At 46.7% G+C, this 24416-nt stretch overlaps 1 protein-coding gene across 6 annotated transcripts in view; it reads left to right on the plus strand.

Annotated features, from left to right (window-relative positions):
• Positions 1-24416, plus strand: part of LOC116945259 (uncharacterized) — a 231226-nt gene that overhangs the window by 147310 nt on the left and 59500 nt on the right. For all 6 annotated transcript variants that reach the window (XM_032959623.2, XM_032959620.2, XM_032959622.2 and 3 more), the window contains exons 3-5: positions 9940-10029; positions 17842-17919; positions 19089-19181. In XM_032959623.2, the coding sequence (XP_032815514.1) occupies positions 9940-10029; positions 17842-17919; positions 19089-19181 (261 nt within the window). The remainder of the gene's footprint in view (positions 1-9939; positions 10030-17841; positions 17920-19088; positions 19182-24416) is intronic.

A 24416-nucleotide genomic window follows, 5' to 3' on the forward strand; every position in this document is an offset into this window, starting at 1 on the left:
AATTTTGAAATCGGTGATTGTTGGATCTTTATCAAATTGACGTTTTAATTCTCAGAGCTGGAAACTTGGAAAAATCAGGTTAACGCTAATATGCAATATGATGAGGGAGGGGTTCTGTTTTGTTCAGTCATTGGTGCGTACCTATCAAGATCATACGGTTTAACCGTATTCGTGTGCAGGGAAATTGAGTTTTCAGATCCATACGGCATACGGCCATTTCAATACGTGCAAGAAAACATGTCTATTTGTGTTTCTCCCTTGTGATGGGACGTTGTAGGATGAACGTTGAGATTTATAAGGGCACGGGGTGACCAATAAGGCCTGAATTGGTCTGTAATAAGATAGGGCACTGATAAGGGGTTGACAGGTATGTTGGTGACCGGGCAGAGACCATCAACTCCCCGACTCTTGAGAAAATCTTCTTAATCACAGGTGGCTGCCCGGATTCAAACCCAGCGTCTCGGCGGTGACGGCTCACCCATCGAACAAAGACGATCGCTGCATCTCGCGCTTTCAGATGCGCTTCTGGGGTCGTCTGGAGCACTCTCCCTTGCGATGTTAGGAAGCCATTTTTTAAATCTACATCGAAAACCTATTTCTTTACAACTGCTTTTTGTGTTCAGTTTATTGTCCTTCCCCCTCATCTCCGATTGTCACGGCTGGCTATGTACGGTGCGAAAGAAATTCAACATATGCAGTACGTACATACAACATACATACATCGCTCTGACCTCTGCGCCCATTGCGCCCACCTCTTATATCAATACAGTAACCGACTCTCAATCCATTACAGGTAGTCCCCGACTTACGACGATCCGACTTACGATATTTCGATCTTACGATGGCGATAGCGATAATGACAAAATTGTTAAATATTTTTAATTTCGCGCGGCAGGCAAACGCAGCAGCGTACGAGGTACGATACTGTAACTTGATCATCGCCATCCTCCTCTTCCGACAACTAAGTTAATGTAGCCATCAACAACCCTAAAATCGTTCAAGTATGCAGACGACCGACAGAATCTTGGTGAGTACAGTAGAATATGATACGTTACGATACGTTTAATGCATGTATGATACATAGCTTTAGCGATTTCATTTTAGGGTTGCCACGATACGATACATACGTTCAATGCATGTTAAAAGTTTTTCTAGCAGATAGGATTGTTTCCTGAAAAAACTTTCTATGAAATTGCAGTTCATATAGGTAGCCTAAGAATTTACCTTGTTTTTTTACTTTAAATTTTACTGTGCAATACAGTATTGTAATTAATAAATGCATACAGTATATAGTTTATACAGTACGGTACTGTAAATTGCTCTGTTTTTGCTAAATTATCACCATTCTTTAAGACTCCTGGGTAGGCTAGGCCCATCTTCGACTTACGATATTTTCGACTTACGATGGGGTCGTCGGAACGCATCTCCGTCGTAAGTCGGGGACTACCTGTACTTTCAAATTTGCCTCGCGTTTATTGTCCAGGACATGGGCCCTCCCGCCGCTGAGCTGATGAAACGTTGACGTAATGGTCGCAATGGGCCCGGGGATGAAGGGAAGAGCGGGGATGAAGGGAAGAGCGGGGTCGTGCGTCCTCCACGTCTCGCGCTCAGAGTGCTCGGCGGGCCCCACGGCACCGTGCTTGCCAGCAGGCTTAGAATTCCTCGGAAGTTAAATATAGGAGCCGAGTTACATCGGGCATTGTAAAATCATTTGCCTTGCCAACTGGACGAAGGGTGCTAACGTTCCTACGCTCGACTCTTCAGAAGCCTGAACCCAGCCAAGGGCTGACAAAGTGACACTACGTGTGACATGATGGAAACTTATTTGTTTTCCCTATTGCTTAGGGAATTTGCTCCCGAGCTGTTAATCTGGTTGTTGCAACATTCAATTACAGTATAATTATCATTAATGTTATTATTTTCAGACAATTTCGGAATCTTCAGTGGCGAGTCTTTGCCTTTACCAAGTTGTTGCCTCTTCACACAATGTCATTCCACAGACTGGATTGAAGAGAATTGCAATCCAAACAAAATAATTAGCTCGTACCATATCTGCCTACTGAGTGTATAGGCTCCCAACGTAGGCGGCGTGTCTGGCTGTCTTGTACAAAACAAAAATCGTTAAATTGGCTTTTAGGAACGCTTCCATTAGCTCACTGTAGCAAAGTCACGCTGGTGACTTGTTTGAAAGTGTGGCAGTCAAATCGGAGTAGCAGGTTAGTTATTTTATCATGAGCAAAGCTTTCAACTGGTGTCACAACAAATAACCCAGGACATCCCAGAAGGTTCAAACAGGTTCCGAGTTTGCCCGTTTAAACGAATGCTGCTTCAAGACTTTTTTCTTTCTAGAAAGCCAAATAGGCCGATTAACTAAGACATTTGTTAATATGTGGAGAGACGGAATGGCGCTGAAGTAGGTCATGTGACTTGACCATTTGAGCTCATTCATGGGAGCAAATTCCCACGATGCATTTGAGACCTATTTGTGTCTCCGTGCGAGGTCAGTGTGTCTCATGACATAGGCTGTTAAGAATCGCTGTCTGGATTCACTGCAGCCGCGATGAGGTCAGATTCTTAAATAGTCTTACAGCAGCACAATAGTTAGAATGTACATTTTTGTGGGAAATGGCCACTCTTTTGTTGAAACTAAAGAGATAATTTTGAATGAATTGAAGAGACTATTGGAACGGGACGTGCCCAACGACTGGCGTTAGTCTGACGGTGCATGCCCAATCCCTTCTCAAATGGCGTGCGCTCAACAGTGACATTTATTTGCAAAACTCTACAATAATTCCTGTGACGGCGTTAAGCGGAGCGGGCTGTGTTTGCCACCAAGACGTGGGAGCGTCCTGGGATGTGTAGGGTAGGTGGGCATCCAATTGTATATCGTTATTTGTGGTCATATGTGTGTTTTAATGAAGTTGCATAAGTGGGTTGTGTAAGAAAGCTGGCAACATTTTATTTTATTATTCTGCCTCGCGTTGCATCCGGTGTGATGTGTTTTGGGATTGAGCGTAATCAAAAACAAGAGTTTGCTGCAAGCTCTATACAAAGCTCTATTGCTGTTCCTTGGCAATAACCACAGTGTAGAGGGTTGGCAATTTGTCTAAGCAGGGAACTATAATTGCGTTTGAACTGTAAACTCGTATTATTTTGATTCCGGAGAGCTGCATTGTTTGCTAACCTAACAATTTTAAACGAGGTAAAATAAAACAACATGCTTTATTTTACGGCAAAAAATTCAATCCGTGATGACATGGTCTATATTTTACAGATTTAGCCTGTTGTTTATACTGTTAATTTGTTTTTACCAGTGTTGAGTTGTAAGGAACTACAGACTTCCTTCAGAAGAGATACTGTATCTTGACTGGCTGTTGATTGTTTTTGTATAAAGGAATGATTAAAATTCACGGGGTTATCACGAATCATGGGTGCTGCAAGCTAACATGAAACTATAAACGAACTAAACAAAACTATTTGTATTTTACCAGATAAGGCCCGTTTAGATATATAGTACTTTTTCAGAAGCGTCATGGGCACAAAGAATATAATAGCTCAACGAAGTGGCTTATCACGTGGGAATTTATAACAGCCTCTAAAGGCACTTTGATTCTAAATGTGGAGGGAAAAACCGCAGGACCTGGAAAAATATCGACATGACCACGAGAAGAACATGCAAATATATACAGGGGTCAAAGGTTGTGATAGAACCAACAACCTCCTGCATACCAGGCGAGGGAGTTAACATCTCCTAGCCACCGTGGCGGATGCAACCCTGAAATTACTTTCTAACACCACTGCTGGCGGAAGGCCCTCCACTAGAGGGAGATCTAGAGAGCCCCCCCAAGAGGGTATTTGGCCTACTCTTCCACGCTGGCCGGACGTCTTGGAAGAGGCGTGAGCACCCACTTTTTACTCCACTAACACGTGACCTGCCGACACCTGAGCCTGTGGAGACATCTGGGTACGTGGAGGCATATAGCAGGGCACCGAATTTTAGCGGATTTCTTTAAAGACCATCGGCCAGAAGGGGGGGGGGGGCAGGGATTTCACCACGAGCCCATGTGTTTTTTTTCGCTGGACTGTTTTACCCTTCCTGGCAAGATGTTCAAACACTAAATAGAAACCTTTTTTCAAGGAATAAAGTCTGCATTAACCACACGTACTTGTGGCGAACATGCAAACAAGCACACTCTGATAATATATGAGGCATTCTCTTTGAAACTGATTTGCCTACACCAGAGCCAGCTTTATGGCCTAGTCTCACCAGTGTCAGACCAGAGAACGCCGAAAGGCGAACAGCGCCAAGACAGTGCCACTATGAGAGCATTTATAGCTCGGTGTGACCAGCTACATCATGGGACCCTTTTTGGCATTATCAAAAGTATGGAAAATAAGAATAGTTATTTCTCCTTTCTGGCAATAAAACAGGTGTTAAGATGGTCAAACACCCATTCTTATTTTTCATACTTTGATACTGGCAAAAAGGTCCCACGAGTCAAGTCTGGCGCGGATCCGGTACGGCACAATGGTGGGAATGAGTTATTGTCGCCGTGATGCCAGTCGGTCCAAAGTGACCCCCCCGCCCCCCCCCCCCCCCCCATCCGTCCTCACGCGTTAAAATCAGCTGATTCAACACATGCCGCCAGACGGCGTGCCGCTTTTAAATAACGCTCGCACGCAGGTCCGTAGACGCGCTCGACCATCAGACAAACGTGGCGTGTGACGAAGCTCTGCGGGTCTATTTCAATGCCCCGGTCGCCTGTTTCCACGAAACGTAGGGAGCCATTGGTGTTGCGGACAGTCGTGTTACACGGTAATTGTACGTGACTTACGTGTGCGTGCGTTCAACTCTGTTAAACGAACGACCAACACAATTGATCATTACAGTTATGCACTGCGGATTCCACATCCATCTGGGACCGCGTGCCCCCAATGCCCAAAGATTTGCAGATGCAGAATTTGAACTCCTCAGCCACCTCAAGAGCAACCACTAAACCTGATGGGTGTCGTCATCCTCGAACCTCGAGGGACTGCCGACGAATAAATTTAAACGTTCAAAAGTAATTCGCAGCCCTTTGTCAATCCACGGCTGGACGAAGGCTTCCCTGTCGGTGTGTCGGTGGTAGCCATTGCCTGACCATACTTCACCGCGCTGGTCAGTGTGGGTTGATGAAGGTTTAGAATTCATGGGTGGGGAACCTTTTTTCTGCCAAGGGCCATTTGAATATTTATAACATCAATCGCGGGCCATACAAAATGAAATTTATGTTGCTATGAAAAAGGCGCCTAGATTTATTGAATTGAGTCGTGCGGTTGCCTTGGCAGGGTCAGAGACCAAATGATTTTGCGGGCCTTGTACGGCCCGCGGGCCTCGTACAGCCCGCAGGTCGGACGTTCCCCACCTCTGGTTTAGATGGTGGTGAGTGCAAGGGGTTACAGGTCCAGCTCAAGTATTATTCACCACTGATGTTAGCTGTGGCCAGGAATGCGACTGTGGATCGCCATCTTCAGAGCGTGGTGTTTGTTTGAACCTTTCCCAGCGCACTCTTGCGGCAACGTAACCCACAATGAGTATCTGGTACATAGCCTAACGTGAGACACATGATGGCGTATCCATCGCGCTAACCGTATCATCCATGTGCCTTGCCAACTTTTGCAGGTGTTCACGAACACTACTTGGCCCCAAAAGTGTTTTCTACTCCCCTTTATACAACGTGTTCTTGAAGGACGGTGTTGCCCATTCTTAATTAATTCAACATCCACTGTGCAATAGAAGGTGCATATATGTTTTTACTGTTAATACGCCCGCAGAATTAACCAGGGCGGCCGGGGGAGCGAACCGCGAACCTTGAACCTCTGCAGCAAGTGACAAACTGCACTAACATGAGGCCGTGTCTCCACCCGAGTATGAGTTTTCTAAAGTTTGTACTGTTTAGGTATCATCTTCGTAATCTTATTTAGCTGTTGAGACAATACTACTTGAAGATAATGTGGCATTCGTGAAAGCAAACTGATTGTTTGGGTGGGATAGGAATGTATCGGGCAGAAGGGTGGCACAGTGGTGACGCTCGTGGCTCACATCAAGAAGGGCCTGGGTTTGATTCCCAACTGGGGCACCTTTCTGCGTGTACTTTGTGTGTTTTCCCTCTGTTCTGCATGGGTTTCCTCCAGGCTTCAAGTTCTCCAGTGTCTTCCCGGAGCTAAACAAATATATATAATGTAACTGATATTGGCCAAACATCTAAATTATGAAACATGACTTTCAAATTACTCAAGTCAGATTACGCGTAACGATTATCACCCCTTCCTTTGACTGAAAACTTGGCAGGACCCTCTTTTAAAAGAAAAATATTGAGACTCAGCGACGCTTTTCCTAATAAACGTGCACAATGATCATAATGCAAGCACACGTATCCACGGGAGACGTTTGTTGATTTTTTTTTAGCTTGAAACAAAAAGCTGAAGAAATACTGCCTCGTATTATCTGCGTTACAGTGGGGGTTGGTTTTTTTTTTTCTTCACCTTCTCTCTGGGAGCCATTTGAGGTCTTACAAAAGTCCTCGGGCCGTTTCCTCACACCACTGCGTTAAACGTGATTTACTAGGAGGCATGAAGGCGGCGGTGCATTTTGCATTGCCAAGTGTCCTTGTGTCCCGAGTTCCCATGGGAGACCGTGTGTCATGTATGTGCTGTAAATTGTAACGTTTTTTTAGGACAATTAATTTGATGGGAACTCGTGGCAGAAAAAAGAAATACTTTCATCCACTGTACATTTAATATGATAGTCGAGCACACACTGTACTTTGAATTTCCAGCGATGTCCTCTCAAAGATGTTTGGCAGGAAGAATCAAAGAGAGAGAGAGAGAGAAAAAAAAAGAGCTTCAGTGCCCCACATGTCCTTTTTAAAATGGCACGATGTGGAGAAAACCCAACAAAAATGTTCCGGCCGAAACTTTTTCACGGTAAATGTGAAACAGATGACGCGCCGCAGAAGAAACAGAGCTGCGTATTGTTGCGTTTGTCCCAGAAATGCTCCGTTGGCTTTTCGCTAGGTTACAATTTGTGAACCTGGGAATTCATAATCACCAACTGGCATGTCCCCATCACTGCTCTTGCTCGGTCATAGAGACTGGTGTATTGACCCCACACGTGGTGTAATAAGGGCATTTTGTTCCATTAGAATTGACTCCGGATCTCCAGGTTGCCTTGAGAAGGGGCCATATTGCAAATAAATTGCTAATTTACCAAATCAATCGAGGTGTGCTGTGTTTAGTAACGATCAATGTGTCTGTTTTGTCACGTCTCATTTCCTCCGCTCTATGTCGCACGTTGGTAAATGCGCTTTCATCCCACGCCAAACTTGAACTCTCTCTGCAGTTCCATTCTTCAGTGGAATGAGCAATACAATCCTTTTTTAAAAAAGCCACGCGGTAACCTCCTGTAAATACAAATGTGCACGGCAATAGAAGCGCTTCCAAGTGAGCCGTGTGCTGTAAACACGGCGCGCACCGCCACCGTCGTCATCGTCGAAGGACATCGAACCGTGGAGGTCGTGCCCACCAGTGGTGCTTCGGAAATAAATTACCCCCGCATTCTCACGGTCTCCTGCGATGTGGACAAGAGGATAACAGAGTTTCGCGCCGCACCAGTCGGTGTGTGAGTGCATGGGGAGTTACTTTTTTGTTAATCCTCTTCAGCCGCTATGGGACATCAATGCCGCAATGAGTTACCTCCACTTCTTCCTGTCCTTTGGCAACATGTTAAGCCTCGCTCCAAAAGGGGGTCGATCGCCGCTACCAGCTCGTCCTTCACTGTCTTGCGCCACGTGGTCTTGGGACTCCCACGTTTCCTTTTGCACGGTGGTGTGCATCTTAGGGGCAACTTTTGCGTATGCGGGCTTGGTCAATTCTGAGTACAGTGAATCCTTGGATCGCGAGTAACTTGGTGTGCGAGCGTTTTGCAAGACGAGCAAATTTTTGAAATAAATAATAATTTTATAAACGAGCGATGTCTTGCAATACGAGCAGTACGTAGAGTGTACGCTTTGTCTGCCGAGCTTCACGTGATCACAACTGAGCCAATGGTTCTTCTCTCTCCCTCTCATGCTGCGGGATTGTGGGTAATCATCTCCCATGCTCGGTCTCAGTCGGCGTGCCTCACTCGTATAGTCAACATCCGTGCGAGCGTATACTGTTTACTATAGTACTATAGTGTTGTGACCACGTTTGTGTGCGTAAAGCATTTTTTTAAATTTTGCGTCCAAGTGTAGTGACTGTTCTTTAGAAAAGCACCACCCGAATAAGGCTGTAGCAGTGCGAGCGATGAATCTGTTTAACGACAATTCAATGTCACATTTCCGCGAAATCCTCAAAAGGAGGCAAAAGCGAGCGTCATTGGGATGGGTTCCTTGTTAAAGTCGCACAAAAATAACAAGATTCCAGTGAGCCAACAGATGGCAGTGATTCTGTTAGTGACAGTGAAAGTCGTCCTACACAATAACCCTCCTCTCCTCTCTCTCGTCTCCCTCACACCAGCCACAATTCAATTAATACGTTTGATTACTTTATGTTAAATTTAAATAAAAATATAAAAAGGTACAATATTTTTCCATTAATTTAAAAAAATATATTTTTGAGTTGTGGAACGAATCATCTGACTTTTCCATTATTTCTTATCGCTTTGATATGCGAGTGCTTTGGATTACGAGCACGTTTCCGGAACGAATTGTGCTCGCAATCCAATAATTCACTGCACATGTCCGAGCCACCCGAGTCACTGTCTCTCGATGCCTCGTGTGATATTAGGACAACCAGTTTTCTCGTACAGTTCGGTGTTGTTGCGGATTTTGTTTGGCCCGAAGATTGCTGCGGATTCTACCCGAGGCATCTGTTATGGAAGAGTGCAGGGCAGGACGGCTGAGAAACGGTTTTATCCATTGCCATTGGCTCAGGGCCATCGCAATAGTCTGGTGTGTGCTGCTGCTGCTGCCAAGGGAACAGAGTGACTCACCTTATAGAGCAGAGAGCGATGAAATAGCATACTGCTGAGTCCTTCCACACCACTCCCTTGAGATTTTTTTGTAACCGCCTCATGATTCTTTGGACGTATGACATCTTATGTTGCTATTGCGCGAATAATTACAATTATTTCATACCCCTGCTGCTGGATTTGCCGTGGTGCACGAACACAATTGACAGAGTAAAAAAGAAACTCAATTAGTTTGTCAGTAACACTGACCTTAAAAGCCAAAAATACATCCACGAGGTAACATAGCGGGCATTGGCCCTTCATGTATGTGCTATGAAGAAGGGAATTGCCCAAAACTTAGCATTGTATATCTTAAGGTACAGTGGTAGATTTAAATAATAATTAGATAAGTACCACGGGTTCTGTTGACAATGCGTAACATTTTTACTTGACAAACTGCATGTCAAAATTATAATTGGTTTACATAGAAGATAAAATCAATATCAGGCATCATATAGCATTCACTATTTGCATACCCATCTAAGTTTGCTGGATGCAGGCCTTCCATGCCGTTTGGCTCGTTTGGGGGCTATTTGACCATACTCCACTATGCTAGCCAGCACAGATAGATGAAGGCGGCGAGCGTAGACGTGGGAGCATTGTGTACAAGTGTGTGTAACCCCCCCCCCCCACCCTCACCCACCTCTTCAAAGATGTCTGGCCTGCGTTGAAAGAGTAGGCCAAATACCCCCTTAACAGTACCTCCCCGGTGCGCCCTCCATTTGGAGAAACATTCCCGCAAGGCGGTGGCGTGAGCAAGCCATTGCGGGGCTGCCCCTTCGCCGCACACCTTGCATGTGTTGCACCGTGAGCAACGAGCGGGGTTGTGACGCACGTAGGGGTTGTGACGCACGTAGGGCTTAATCCCCGTGTGCCCGTGTGTGTGTCCCCCTCTGTGGTCTGGGCAGTCCAAGCGACAGGTGAACGACCTGTACGAAGACCTGCGCGATGGACACAACCTCATCTCGCTGCTGGAGCTGCTGTCCGGGGAGATGCTGGTGAGACTCGGCAACAGCCGGACGGCTGGGGGGGGGGGGGGGGGGGGAGTGACCACGGCACGCGACGGTGGCTCGGAGATGTTAACGGCCTCGCCTGGTACACAGGAGGGCGTGGGTTCGATCCCGACCCTGACGCCTGCTGCTGCTGCTGCTGTATATTTGGAGTTTGCGTGTTCTGCCCCGTGGCCGCGTGGATTTTTCTCTGGGTCCTCCGGTTTTTTCCCCTCCACATTCAGAAACATGCGTTTTAGAGTGTTTGGCTGCCGTACATTTTCACGTGGTAAGCCAAAATCGTTAAGCTATCATTTTTAGCCAGGCTGCTTCTGAAAACGAGATACGTAGCTCAGTGGGCCTTACCTGGTAAAATAAAAAAGAAATAGTTTTAATGTATGTATAGGGTCACATATAATTAATTTTACAAGACTAAACGTAGTTTTTTAATGGATTCAAATTCTTTATGAAGGCAATTGAGACCATTGAATGTTAGAATATCTGTTTTGCACGCATGTTTCTGAACGTAGATACATGAATATATCAAGCGGTACATTTGGCCAGTTGAGCAGGATTTGTGTTTTTGCGCAAGTTCAAGATTCAAGTGTATTTCCTTGATCCAGGTGCGAGCTCAAGAGACCAGGGGTCATTTTCATTTGCAAGAGGGACCTGGGTCACCACAATTATAAAAGCAAGACGAAAAAAAATAAAGCGCAGCAATCACACAAATGGAAATACGAACAAAATGACTTATGGCAGAAAGCAAAAAAATCGAACATTCGTAAATACATTTTAATCAACATTAAATATTCGTTATCCCTGCAGCACAAGTCGACTCGGGCCAGATTATCACTTTACATAAGTGTTTCAACATTGGACAGATGTTGGGTGACGATCATACTCGTATGTATTCTGACAAGGAGATACGTCAGATATACAGCGGTGGTTGTCACACTGTGCTCAAAAAAACCCCGGCGACCTCAGTTTGATTCCTGGTCATGGCCAAAATCAGTGGCAAATATCAGAACTGGTCCTGGGCATCCCCATATTTTGACCTTGCCTTTAAATGAGCACCTCGTACAGTGTTGAAAACATCAGCAGAGAAGAGACAAAGGCAGCCGGGAATTATTCTGACCACCACCACCACCACCTTGAGCACCATGCCGGCCTTGATAGATGCTCGCTAACAGTACCCGCCCCAACAGCATATTAAACACAAGCTGAACCCTTATTATGTTTGTGTGCCATGACGTTTTTGTGAGTTTTTGTGGAACATAATAGCGGGGGGGGGGGGAGGTAGGGGGGAATCTTTGAGCTTTGTGTGTTTATAGTTTATAGTGTGCGCATGAGAGTGAAGGCCACGCTGTTATTGATATTCCGGGAAAATAGCCGACAAGTGCGTGGCTAATACGGCTGTGATAGTGTGACTTTCCCAAAAATCGTAAACCGCGGATAACGTTGACGCGCATCTCCAAACGAGCAGATTTACCGCGGTCTTAAATATACAGCTTTCAAAACAACGCCCGGGGGTGTACCTGCTCGGTACAGTATGATCGCTTTTTTTTTTTTTAAAGGCAAATGGATTACAAGAATAATCCGTTGCCAAGGTTGTAAGATTTACTACAGCGATACGGCGCGGGCGTGATCATATTACAATGCGCCTGATAACGAATTGCACCATCTGGGTCATTTGTGCGCTTCATACACTGAGGTCTTGTCGCTAACACACCCATGCACGCGACTTTGGTCCGTGGCTCGCCAGCTGTGTTGATGGGTCACGGTTCGACTCAAGAGTTCCCTCGAGGTTGAATGACACGTCGGGGCCCTTTAGTCGTGAGGGATAAAAAAAAAATCAGGGCCCGTTGTGCAAGTGTTTTAAGCGCCCTGGAGATGTGAGTGAAATCCCTCTGCCTTGGGGCGGAGCGTCTTTCCAGGCGGTGTTGCGAAGTTACCTCTGCCAGCAGGAGTCTCTGTGCGGCGTTTTGATCAGGGCGGTGAGGCCACGGTAGGGACGAGGGAGGGAGAAACGGGGGTCCCGGGGGATAAGGGATGGAGGCGACGGGTGAAAAGGTCCTGAGGGAGAGGGGGGTGCGCCAACACAAGGGGCGCGCAGGTGATGAGGAAGGGCAGAGGAAGAAGGGATGGTGCCGTCTAGAAGCAAGAAGGGCGGAGGTACCGGAGGGGGGTGGAGGTGATGGAAGATTTTTACGATCCCATTCTCCCTCTAAATGTGTGACGGAGGCAAGGGTGTGGCAGGGGGCGCTCCTCGCTCGACGCTGCAGAGGGGATGGGGGAGGTCGGGGCAGAGGGGGTGTACCACCGACATTTTCGTACCCCCTGGGATGCTGAGATTTGTCGCGTTAGCAGTTGTGGTTCTCGAACTTGGCATGGGGAGGGGTTTAGTCCAGGCAGCCTTTTCCTCCATACCACAAGGGTCATCTGGGGAGGGGCGGGAGATCCAGGGGAGATGCGTTGGGGGTCTGGGCGCTGTCCCAGTACACAAGCGGGCCATGGGAGCTTGATCCCCAGGGGCCTCCCCATCCTCACACCACAGCAGGGGAAGGTGTGGAGGTCCCAATCCGTCCTCAGGCTGCTCCGGTACCTGGCTCCTGGGAGACGTATTCCAATCTCCCCCGTGCCTGGGAGACCACCTGCCACTCCTTTCCACTAGGGTCACTGCTTTTCGAGGAGGGTGTGTGCTTCCCTGGCGGCCCCGTGTCGAAATGGGGGATATCGTGAGCGGTATTGAGGGCCAGGGTGTGGGGATCGCGGCCAGAGGTAGAAGATCGGGTGAAACGCGGAGGAAGAAGGGCCGCTGAGGGCTTCCCCCTGCAGGGGGATTCCAGCGCGCCCCGAGCCTCGAGTGGCTGGTTGTGGTCCCTCCCGATCCTCAGCCTGCTAGAGGAATGCGTCCAAGCAGGCCCAGCCCACCAGGTCCCCATGCAAGGGTAGGAGAAGTTTCCTCCTCTTGTCATCCATCGGGGTGAGGCCCGGTGCTATGAATGTCCGCTTCCCCCCAACGAGAGTTGCCCCCGTCCTTGGCTGCCCTCGCTGCCCTCAGCGCCTCCGCGGCACCGTGATGTCATGCGAAGGTGATTGGAACAGGTCGAGGTCTCGCATTATTAGCCTCCATGGAGTCTCCCCGCCATCTCTCCTTCCCACCCGCTAAGCCTGCACAACCTCCTGATCGGCAGAGAGCCCGAAGGGTCCGAGCTTGCTAGGACCTTTGGTAGGTGTCTGCGGATGTACGATCGGGGTCCCCTGCTTAGCGTTCCCTTCCACCCCCTCCGGGAACGCCGTACACCTTCAGGTGGTTCTCTCGGACCCTCGCATCCGGCGTGTTGACTGCCGTCTCGAGCTCCAGAACCCTGGTTTCGAGGGCTTTCATCATGCCGCCTTGCGCTTCACGTTGGTCGCCATCTCCTGGTTCTCGACCCTCCCCTCCAATTTAGTTAATTTTTTCCTCCAGGCCACGGAGTATGTTGGTGTTTTCTTCCACCCTCTCCAGCAGTGTTTGTAGCATCTCGTGACTCCGGCGGGGATGAGGCCTTGGCCTTCTTGCCAGGGGCTCTGGCCTCAATTTAAATTGGAAGGGCTGCTGCATCGGGAGCTTCTCTCGCCTAACCACGAGGCGGGCCGTGGCGCGTAGCCTAGGCCCGAGTCTCAAGGAGCTTGAAGGTAGACCTTTCCCTCTCACTGTCCCGGGGGGGGTCTGGTCTTCTAACAGCCTTCTAAAAGATCAGAGGCAAAAATAAAACATTACTAGGCAAAGAAACCTTTCAATCTGAGTAGGTTATGGGTTGAGACGAGTTAGTAAGGGGTAAGAGTGATCCATACCGCGTTGCCTACTCAGTCATAACGTCACCGGAAGTCACACTCGCGACAATTTAATACTCAAAAGTCATTTTTCAATTCAATAAAATAACATTCATGGTAATTGATTAAACTGTGTGTAAATGCAAATATGTAAAATTATGCTGACTTTACATATAATCATACATTTTTTAAAAATGTGTCAACGTGATGAACTTCGTTCTCCTGAGTCCCAAAGATGGATCATCATGTTATAGTTGGGTTGCCACATGCAACATTTCTGGGAAATATGTAAGCCTTCACAGGCGAATTAAAAGTCCCAGTTTCTTTGTAATTTGCTTGATAATATATCACTCAAGACCATGCATTTGCATGTAATTGTCTCCTCTTAGTATTGCACTTGAGAGAGAGTTATCTTTGAATGTCATCATCTTTATTTTGCTAACATTCCTCTTACCATGGCCAATCTGGTCTTAGCTTCACTCTCTGATCTTCTGCCTTCTCTGGTGTGTAATCCTAAATATTTAAAAGGAACCGACACTATCTCAACTTTTATCTTCTGACAAATATGTCCTATTACTAATACCGCGTCACGCGAGCACAGCACTGTGCATATCTTGAGATTTATTTTTTTCAACTCTGCGGAAAACGTTTTTAAGTGGCAACCCCGCGGCCACGGTCTCGCACCCCTCACTCCGCTCGCGACCTCCTGGCACATTCACACCGGGGAGGGGGGCCGGGAGTCACGCGAGGGACCAGCCCTGCCCTATTTGCTGGGCGACTCCGGATCATGGATGGGCGCTTGCCCCCCCCCCACTCCCCTGCCCGCTCGCTTGCGTTAAATCCCGAGGTGCGGCCACGGGTCCAGCCTTCCTCCTGTCGCCGGGGCGCGGTCGCGAACGAGGATTCGCAGCTCGGTCTGGCGGCCTACGCCACGCGGGCGTCGTTTTTGTCGCGGAGGGGTGCGATAGCAAGGCAGCTAATCCTCGGTCTGTCAGTAACGTCGTGTAATATGCCAAGCGAGAGGCCATTCAGACTCATTATCTTTCGCTATGAATTCCCACATCTTGGAAACGTAAATCTCCTTGATCCGCTTTGTGACAAACAGTTATACGTAACTTTCATTGAATGCATTCATTGCAGTCACGTGAAATGTGAAAGCATCTTCCGAGACATTTGGCGATCGTGAAAGAGTCGGCCGAATTATGCCCACGGCAGAGGCTCTCGTGAGCTGCCTGCATTGGAGACCTTTCTGCCAGCAGTGGCTTGACCAAGCGGAGTGCAGGCTGCACATTGACCACCGCCGTTTGCACACACGAATATCATTGTATTTAGGAATAGGTTTTACCCTTTTAACTGGCACAAAAACTGACACCTTTATTCAAGGCATCATGTTTGCAATAACCACAACACAAGCAGTCAAAATGCAAACAAAAAAGACAACTCTGATAATATGCACTGTCCTTGAATTTGATTGGTCCACACCCGAGACAGCTTTTCTTAGAGCCTAGTCTCCATTGGTGTTGGACCAGAAGACGCCATTGTATTTATCTACAATATTTAATTGACCTACACAATTCAAGGGTGTCTTTTCTCCTGCCAAATGTAGGGCCATAGGCAAAAATAAATAAAATGTCAAAAAAAATCTCAAAACGACTTGGTAAAAATTGTTTTGCCGTAAAATGAAAATATTATTTTGTTGCCCGCACAAAGTAAGAGTGTTACCATATGGAATGTACGGTTGATTATATTTTGTTCTTGATTTGGTATTTATTGGCTCTTAACAGTAGAAAATTACAGCCAGAGCTTACGTAGAGGAGAACTCCTCTTGTCTGTGGCCATGTTACCCGTGGCAGCCATAGGATCCGCAAAAAAAATCATTATCTGCTCTGCAAGCCATATATCTTCCTGTTATTGTGATGTGTTTACCCCACGGATAACCCAGTGGATAATAGGATCTGCCATATTCACCGTGGATTTTAGTTATCATGTATATACACATGTTTGTGTATAGCTTCAGTGCCAGCGCACCATATATATTATGTTTCAGTGGCTGTCAGTACATCCTTGACAGTCTTAACTCCACCCTACGGCCCGCCACACCCATCCCAGTGCCCACCTCGCATTAAATCGTTTAGACTCAAAACACGCGGTGGCGCTCAATGCTGAAGGCTTCATCCACGCTCGCAACCAGGCCCATAACCATCACCTCTTTGCTCACATATCTCTGCCTCGGTCTTCTCAAGTTCTGGGACCTGTCGCCCAAAAGATTATCTTAGAATTGCGCACAAGGAGAACTGGTGTTAACAGCAGCTAGCAGTGACAGAATGGGACTAAATATCGGCGCAGGCATTTGTAAACATGCTGGCCCAAATTGCCGAGCGAATCTCATTGCCCCATTTTGGCTGGGTCCAAAAAACAAATGGGCCGGTGAGGAACAATCTTTGTGGCTGACGAATATGGGACAACTGAGAGCGTAAATAAGCAATGAAGTGTAAATATTATAGGTAATAAAATATTTTAATATAACAAAAAATACAATACTCATCACATTTAAAATTTCCCCACCCAGACCAGCCAACCAGCCTTCAGAATGGACCGGTCCACCAGGCATTTGCCTGGACTGCTGCCCTGTGGCCAGTCCAGGCCAGGCAGCTAGCAACGAACCTCTCCTAAACATTGGCTAGCCAGAACACTGTCTAAAGTGTGTGCCATTGCCATACCACGTTGGCATGGTTTTACATAGTAAATGCGTTGCAGGCAGGGCCAACCCGAGTGTGGGGGGCAATTCTTCCCAGGTCTCACATGAAAGACAACCGTCCTAATTTTTTTTTTGCTGTGGATGTAGGTATGTAGGTATGTACGTTGCACCGTGCATAAGCGACCACGCTTATCGGAGGTGTGTGGGGGGGGGGGGAGGACAACAAATGAAACACACGCAAAAATGAATAAGGTGGCCTCACACGGAACCTTTGGGTAGCCCTGACGGCTGGTACCAACTTCTGGTGAATATTGCCGTAACAATGTCTCTTCAGTTGTTTCTGGCCCCGGGTTTTGTGGGTAGTGCTGTCAGTTGGGGTTCCAGTCGCGGTTAAAGAGCGGCATTCGATTACAGGTGCAGATATATCGCAAAGGCGAAGTGAATGTAAGTTAAATTAACTTTACAACAATTTACCACAGACTTGAAAAGAGTGTTGTTGGGAGGGCCCTTAACACTGTGTGTGTGTGTGTTTCGCTCGCTGTGTGGAGGGGTGGCGAAGTGATTGGCACGCTGCGCTATAAACCCATCTACCCGAGTTCAATTCCTGCTCACAGCCAAAACCGGTCACGATTATCTGAACCGGTCTTGGGCCTCCCCTAAGTTGACTCAGACTCAAATGTGTACCTGGTACGATGTGTAAATATCGCCACTCGGGAGGCAAAGGCGTGGTTGCTGGTCACCCGCCCCCTCGTGTGCCGTGCCGGCCTTCATAGGTGCTCGCTGACAGCATTTGCCCCAACAGTCTGTTCTATAGTTCCATAGTTCATTTATTTGGTATAGCCCTGTGAGCCATTCGGCTTTTGAATCGGGTGCAACCGGAACAAACAAAAACATGAACAATAAAACATCTTAAAGTGACTGTGTGTGACTGTGCAAACAGAAAATCCAGGAAAAAAACATCAAAATATTCCTGAAATAGCACCGTACACCAACGCTGTGTGCAAAAATCCCAGTGGGATGCAAGTCAAACAACAACAACAACAACCACAAGACAACTAAGATTAAGGCCATCAGTCTAACTCCGTACTACAATAAACAAAAACACGGCCAAAACAAAAAAAATACGTTTTCGAAATCACCAAAATAAAAGCCATAAATGCAATGTAACAGTGATCATAGGGACTGTGACCGAATTTTTTTAACAATAAACTACATAAATAAATTATAACACCAAAATGAGGCTATGCGGGCGGTGGGGGGGATCGTTGTCATTTGTCTGATTATGCTGCACGTGCTGTGTGTTGCAGCCCAGGGAGAGAGGAAGCATGCTGGTGCACAAGATGCAGAACATCAAGATCGCCCTGGACTTCATGCAAAGACGCCAAGTGAGCCGCGCCCAGCTGGACACTTTGCAAGGCAGACGCTGCTGCCCATCATTAAGCTCATGTGCAATAACCTGCGACTGTCGCCATCCTACGGGTTGACCGGTCCAATTGTGTGCATACGGGGGGGGGGAATACTGCACGCGTTGAAAGGATTGCGGTTTTGGCAGAGGGAGGAGCAACAGAGCTCAGCACATTTAAACAGTCAAAAGATGGACAACAAAACGGTGTCCTTGCACCATCGCCATACGTGTGTGACCTTTGCATGCGTGTAGAAAGTAGCGCTTGTGTATATTGTGTGTGTACAATATTCGGTGAATGTATGTATATATTGGAGAGCGGTGGAACGCTGCGCTACAAACCCAGTGACCCGAGTTAGATTCTGGCTCGCCGTCATCGATGAATGCATGAACGGGTTCTGGGTCTCGCCGAGGTCAACTCGGCCTCCCTGGTGCATTGTGTAAACATCATTACTGGGAAGATAAAGGTGGCCGGGAATGGTTCTGGCCACTCACCCCAACGTATGTTGTGCCGGCATTCATAGGTGCTCGCTAACAGCACTTTCCCCAACAGTCTGTTCACGCTACATGTAAAATATTTGTCTTTGCACGTATATGGTGTATAGTGTGGTGTATCTTGTTATTAAATTGTAATATTTAGTTAATATGATTGCATGTCTTTGAAATGTCTTAGGTTGTAATTACGTTACATTTTTTACGTAATGAAAATGTAGCGTTTCGACTATTTACTTATTTGCGGTATGTCAGATGCCCCCCGCTTAATCGGAAAGGCTCTCTGCCCAGTTAGTGTGGCTTTGAGAGGTTTCACTTTATTTTCAGATAGAGCTGAGTGGAAGGAGCATTGATCCAATCCCCATTCCGGCATGAGCCTCAATTGATCAATGAATGTCTATAAATGTGGCCTGTGATGTATGCATGCATGTTGCACTTCTTTTGCACCGAAAGTAGCCACCCACGCTTATCGGAGGTGCAGAGGTGTGCAGAGTTAATTAAAATTACTAGAGTAAGGCAGTGCAGATACTAATGATCAATTAACCGCATCTCGTGTAATTTAGATTCTGGAAATAACAAATGACATTTGTAACGAAATTATATTTTTAAACTACATATAATTTAGATACTGGTCATCTCTGCTGTGACATCATCCCGCAGATCAAGCTGGTGAACATCCGGAGCGATGACATCGCAGAGGGAAACCCCAAGCTCACCCTGGGGCTCATCTGGACCATCATCCTTCACTTCCAGGTCAGAGTTCCACAGACGTGCTGCAGGTGTTTTATTTTGTTAGCTTCACATTCATTCGCCCAGTAAAGCCTTGCCGTGTGTCAATGCTCTGTTTCAGTAGGGTTCTGTGAATCATAATAAAGGTTTTTTGGGGTAGATCGCATAAATATAACCGTGTTGTTAACCCACCGCCACCCAACAGTGCCACTCAGTAAGGTTTGTAACGTGAACAAAATGTGCCATTTAGCAGCTACGTCAGCACATCGGTGTGATGGAGAGTAAATCCACAACATTCACAGTTTGGGTACGACGTTTCTCTGGTGATTACAACAAAGTTTCAGGCGATTTTGCCAGAATTTTTTTTGTTGACGTGACTCTGCTCAGTGCGGGTTGGTGAAGGTGGGGAGCATAGAAGTGGGGCCAAATAAGTACGGGGACTCCTCTACTTACGAACGTTCGACTCAAAAACTTTCAGAGACACGGACAAACCTGTTCGTATGTCCAGTTGCCCATTCGGACCGAGAGTCGTGAGTTCAACTGCCGCGCAATAGATGGTGGTGGCGTCTACATCTGCAGAACGTGAGGAACCAGCGGCATCTACGTCTTCAGGACTTTTAAAGCCATTCCCTGTGTTTAGTGTACATGCCGCAGAACATGTTTGGAATTGACAGGAGTAAAGTTGGACTTACGAACAGACCTCTGGAACCTCACTCGTTCATAAGTAGAGGAGTCCGTGTGCAGCATCTGCTGCACTGCCCTCTGCTGGATATTGAATGCATAAACAGTAAAGGATTTGTGACTCCATATGAATACAATATTTCAGCTCATCGGGCCATGAGCAATCTCGGCCAATGTTTTTTCAGCAGCATTTGTTTAAGCAGGCAAACTCTGGATGTGCTTATTTTCTGAGTTTCGTCAGCAGAGTCAGGTCCGTTGAACATCTCACATCTGCTGGAGATCTGTGAAAATGAGCTTCAAAGCTCATCGAATTCCCCCGGTCTAAATAGCGATTTTAATTCTGATTCTGAAACAATTGCTGCTGTGTTCCTTGATGATATAGGCCAGAGCACCCTGTCCATTAAGCGGTAACTAATTGTATTGACATTAATTCCTCATTTAACGTACAAGATGCGTTCCTGAAAAGTGCCGCGTTAAGCGAGGAATTATTTACGTAAATTGCAGGGCGTAAATAAATGACACTACGCGCATTTTAATCATATCTGCACTATATCAGCCTGCAGTTTTTCCCATTTGCGAGTCAAAATAACTGAGATGAGGGTACGCCGCCACGCACCGTATCATTCCGCGCGTGCACCCAGAGTTCCCGTCCCGCTTGGCCGCGCAGCTCAAGAAAGTAGTTCGTCAGAACCACGTCATAGCGAAAACGCGTTGCATGAAAACACGTGAAGCATGGGCTTCCCGTATTCAAACGCATAACATACCTGGGATTTTATTTGAAACTGCATTGCTTTTCTTATTCAGTACATCTTGAGCAAGAGGGAGAAAAAAAAACTGAGTGAATTCTTAATTTGCAGTTGCATGCTCAGTTGCAAAGCACAGCTCCAATCAGTAAACTAATCCCTCTTCTCGATTTTCCACTGCCATTCCATGCCTGCTTGTCAGGCATGGAATGGCAGTTAGTGGGCCCTATTTAAACAAACATTATTGAAACCTTTCTACACAGCTTAATTTTCCAACTATATGACCTGAACAAAGAGTTGACCTGAAATGCACACATTGCCTGCAATGGGAAAAACACTCCTTTCATTGAAAGTGCAACTGGAGCATTGAGTCCAGAGGGCATGGTGGCGAGATGTTAACCACCTCGCCCAGTATGCAGGAGGTCATGGGTTCGATCCCGACCCTGGCATCTGTATACTTCGAGTTTAAATGTTTGCCCTGTGGTGGAGTAGATTTATCTCCAGGTCCTCCGGTTTTCCCCTCCACATTTATAAACGTATTTATAAAGGTACGTTTCGAGTATTTGGCTGCTATAATGTTCCACATGAAAAGCCACTTCGTTGAGCTATCATTTATGGCCAGGTCGCTTCTGAAAAAAAGCTACATAGTGGGCCCTACCTGGTGAAAAAAAAGTGGTAATTGTAAATAGGCCGCAGTTTAAACGTGGGGCAAGATTATTACATTGCGCACCTATGTCTACCCGGTTGTATAAATAGGTATGGCACAGTTAATTTATCTGCAGTTCGCGTGTGGTGGAGTAGGGTGTGGATAGCCCCACATCTTCTAAGACATCTGGTCAGCGTGGAAGAGTAGGCCAAATACCCTTTAGAGGTGGTGTTCTCTCGTGCTGTCTAGTCGAGGCTCTTTCGCCACAGTGGTGTGAGCAGGAAATTGCAGGACTGCACCTTGAACCTTTTTTTAAACTCCATTAAAACTGTCTTGTAATAGATTTACACATTCAAGCAGAAGTGTTAGAATTAATTGGTGGTTCTCTTACTGGCTCAGTGGTTATAATTGAGCAAGTGAAATATTTACACTTGGAGGCATTTTGCCTGTCTTACTTTGGTCCTTTGTGAAGCATGGCCAATGTTCTCCACTGCAAGGCCCGCCGGCCCACCGGCAGCCCTTGGTGGCCTTTAGCGCAGCTCCTGACGTGTTTGCCTCTGACAATACACACAACACGTGAAAACACCCCCCCCCATCATCATAATCACCGCGCTGCTGCTGTGAAACCCCAATGGTTTCAAATGTGTGGCGGCCCTCACGCTGATGCCTCGTCCCTGAAAATTAGCGAAGAACACAGAGCTGGGGACTTCGGAGCGGGTCGTCCTGTTATCTCGACTAAAGTGGCGTCCAGGCGGCAGCCTTTTGTGGCTGGTCTGGTATGGCCGCTCTTGCTGAATGGGTGCCGAGGAGAGAAAAGACAGCCGTTTGTTTAAAAATGAGGACAGGACACTGTGCGGCTTGAGCACTGAGTCAGCGTCGCTGACATTTCTGGGTTAAAATGTAGGCAGCCTCCCACCAGCCCAGCCTCCACCCACCCGTCCCCCCTAATGCGATTAAACCAAAAGCAATCTCTATGATATTGAATTGGCAGCAGCACTCATGACAAAATCTCAAGACATTCGTCAATGACACTGTGGTAATGCAACTATGGACCATAAATGACAAACCACTACATTGTGCGCTCCTTCAACGGAGGAATAGAAACACTACACCAACTCTCTGCTGAAGACCAACAACCTTGATTGGCTCTATTGTGACATTTCAGGCAATGGCCCTTCTTCATAGTGGACAGATCTCTCTTCACTTACTACTACAATGAGCCAATAATGTCTGTGTGTCCTGCGCGTGACGTCACTCCACGTGGGCCACCCCCCCTCAATAATATTAATTAGCGTGTGACGTCACTCCATATGGAGGGGGGGGCAAAGCGCCTCCCCCCTCCTCAGCGTCAACTCACAACCCTCACTACAAAGGCAGAACCCTCACGTCACGCGATCTCCGTAACGCTGTTGAGACATCAAACTAAAAAGGACGTCGTGATGAACAGGGGATTATAACCTTTAAATTAAATAGGTCTGTGTTACCGCGGCCTTACAGAATTGCAGACGAATGGATGCAATGAATCGCTGCGGTCTGCTTTTCGCTTACAAGTTTCAGATTTACTGCAATACACCCGTCCTTGGACAGGCAAAATGCTAGTAGTCAAATAACTATCTGAGCCATTGTACTGTAAAATATTTCCAATTAAAATGTTTTTTTTTTATTTTAGGGCAGTGTAATTGCAGTTCGTGGTGCTATCTTCCATAGCCACCACTTAGAACTATTTTTTTTCGTTGCCATTGTCAGCGCTCACGTGGCATTTCATAATCGGCCTCGTGTTGTCGTTGGCAAATTCCTCTTGGAACTTGCAGAGAAGCAGGCATCCTGTAGCAACTGGATGGACGCCCTTTACAAATTGAGGACCTCCTCCTCCAAACTCCGTCACCTTTCTTCTCTGCAACCGACCTGCGGCTGCAATTAAATTATCGTGATTTCCTGCTGATAGCAGGAGTTGCAGAAGAACATTTGATTGCCTCTTGACCCATAGCACACTTGGAATACGTTTTGGGTGGCAAGGTCTGAAACAACTTGTGCAATTCAATAAGCCACACAGTGTGCACTTCGACAATAAACTTGTCAAGCAAATGTTTGGCACCAGGTGCCCACTCCATGCCAAATCAACTCACAGGAGGCCCCGTTAGGTGCTGGGCTGACCTCAGCACAGCTTTCCCTCAAATATGGCGTGCGCTCTGCTTTATAGCAACTGAAAGTTTGCGTATTGCCAGCCAAGAGCCGTACAAAATGATTAATGTCAGAGCACTGGGCGTGCGGCTTCAAGAATGTAGTTTAATGCACTGTACGCCGTTTGCTTTCTGAAAATGTTCCGATAAAATGTTAGGCGAGGCGAGGGGACATTTCAGAATGAATTAAACCAGGTAATATATTCCGGATAGGAATGTAATGAATGTATACATACTTATGCCGCCCACTATCTTGTACAGATTGTACATGTTGTTCTCTCTCTCTAGTTAAGTTGGTTAATTCCCCGCACTGCAAGCAACTCCATTCAAAACTGCAAACGCATTCCAGGTGCTGCATGGCAATGGATCCCCGATTTTTTAAATCTGTCAAATGACGTGTTTATAAGAGGCATATTCAGCAACGTTTTTCCACACTTTCAATTCAGCTTTTACATATATATGATAAATTAAATATATCACGTCTTAATAATCGCACTCGGCAAAGAAAAAATAAAATCTTGCAAAGACAAGAATATATTTGCAATAACGGTACAACGTCGCATATCCCAACGTCGCGTATCCACCCTAACCAAATTAGCCACCCACATTTCCCGCACCTCCGATTGGCACGGTTGGCTACGTACGGTGCAAAAGAAGTTCAGATTACATTGGGTACGCACAGGTGTTTAGTCGCATTGTGTAACTGTAATAATTATCTGCGACAAACAAAAAAAACTCAACACAGAGTTGTTGTTACTTGCGTTTGTGCACCACTGAAAATGCCACGTGTTCCATAGACGTTCAAACCGTTGTATGCATCTACGTTGAACTTCTTTCACACCGTATGGAGCCGACCGTGCTTATAGGAGGAGGTACGGGGGAAGGACAACAACCTTAAACACAAAAAGCAGTTGACTTATTTCACGAAGAGCAATGCATTGTTAACCCTGCACATGTTCACTTTTAAAGTAAGGTAAAGAAATATTTAAAGCAGTTGCATTTTTTTTGT

This window comes from Petromyzon marinus, chromosome 23, assembly GCF_048934315.1.
Source record: "Petromyzon marinus isolate PM22_M1 ecotype Great Lakes invasive population chromosome 23, UKy_Petmar_22M1.pri1.0, whole genome shotgun sequence".
In the NCBI taxonomy this organism is placed as follows: domain Eukaryota; kingdom Metazoa; phylum Chordata; class Hyperoartia; order Petromyzontiformes; family Petromyzontidae; genus Petromyzon; species Petromyzon marinus.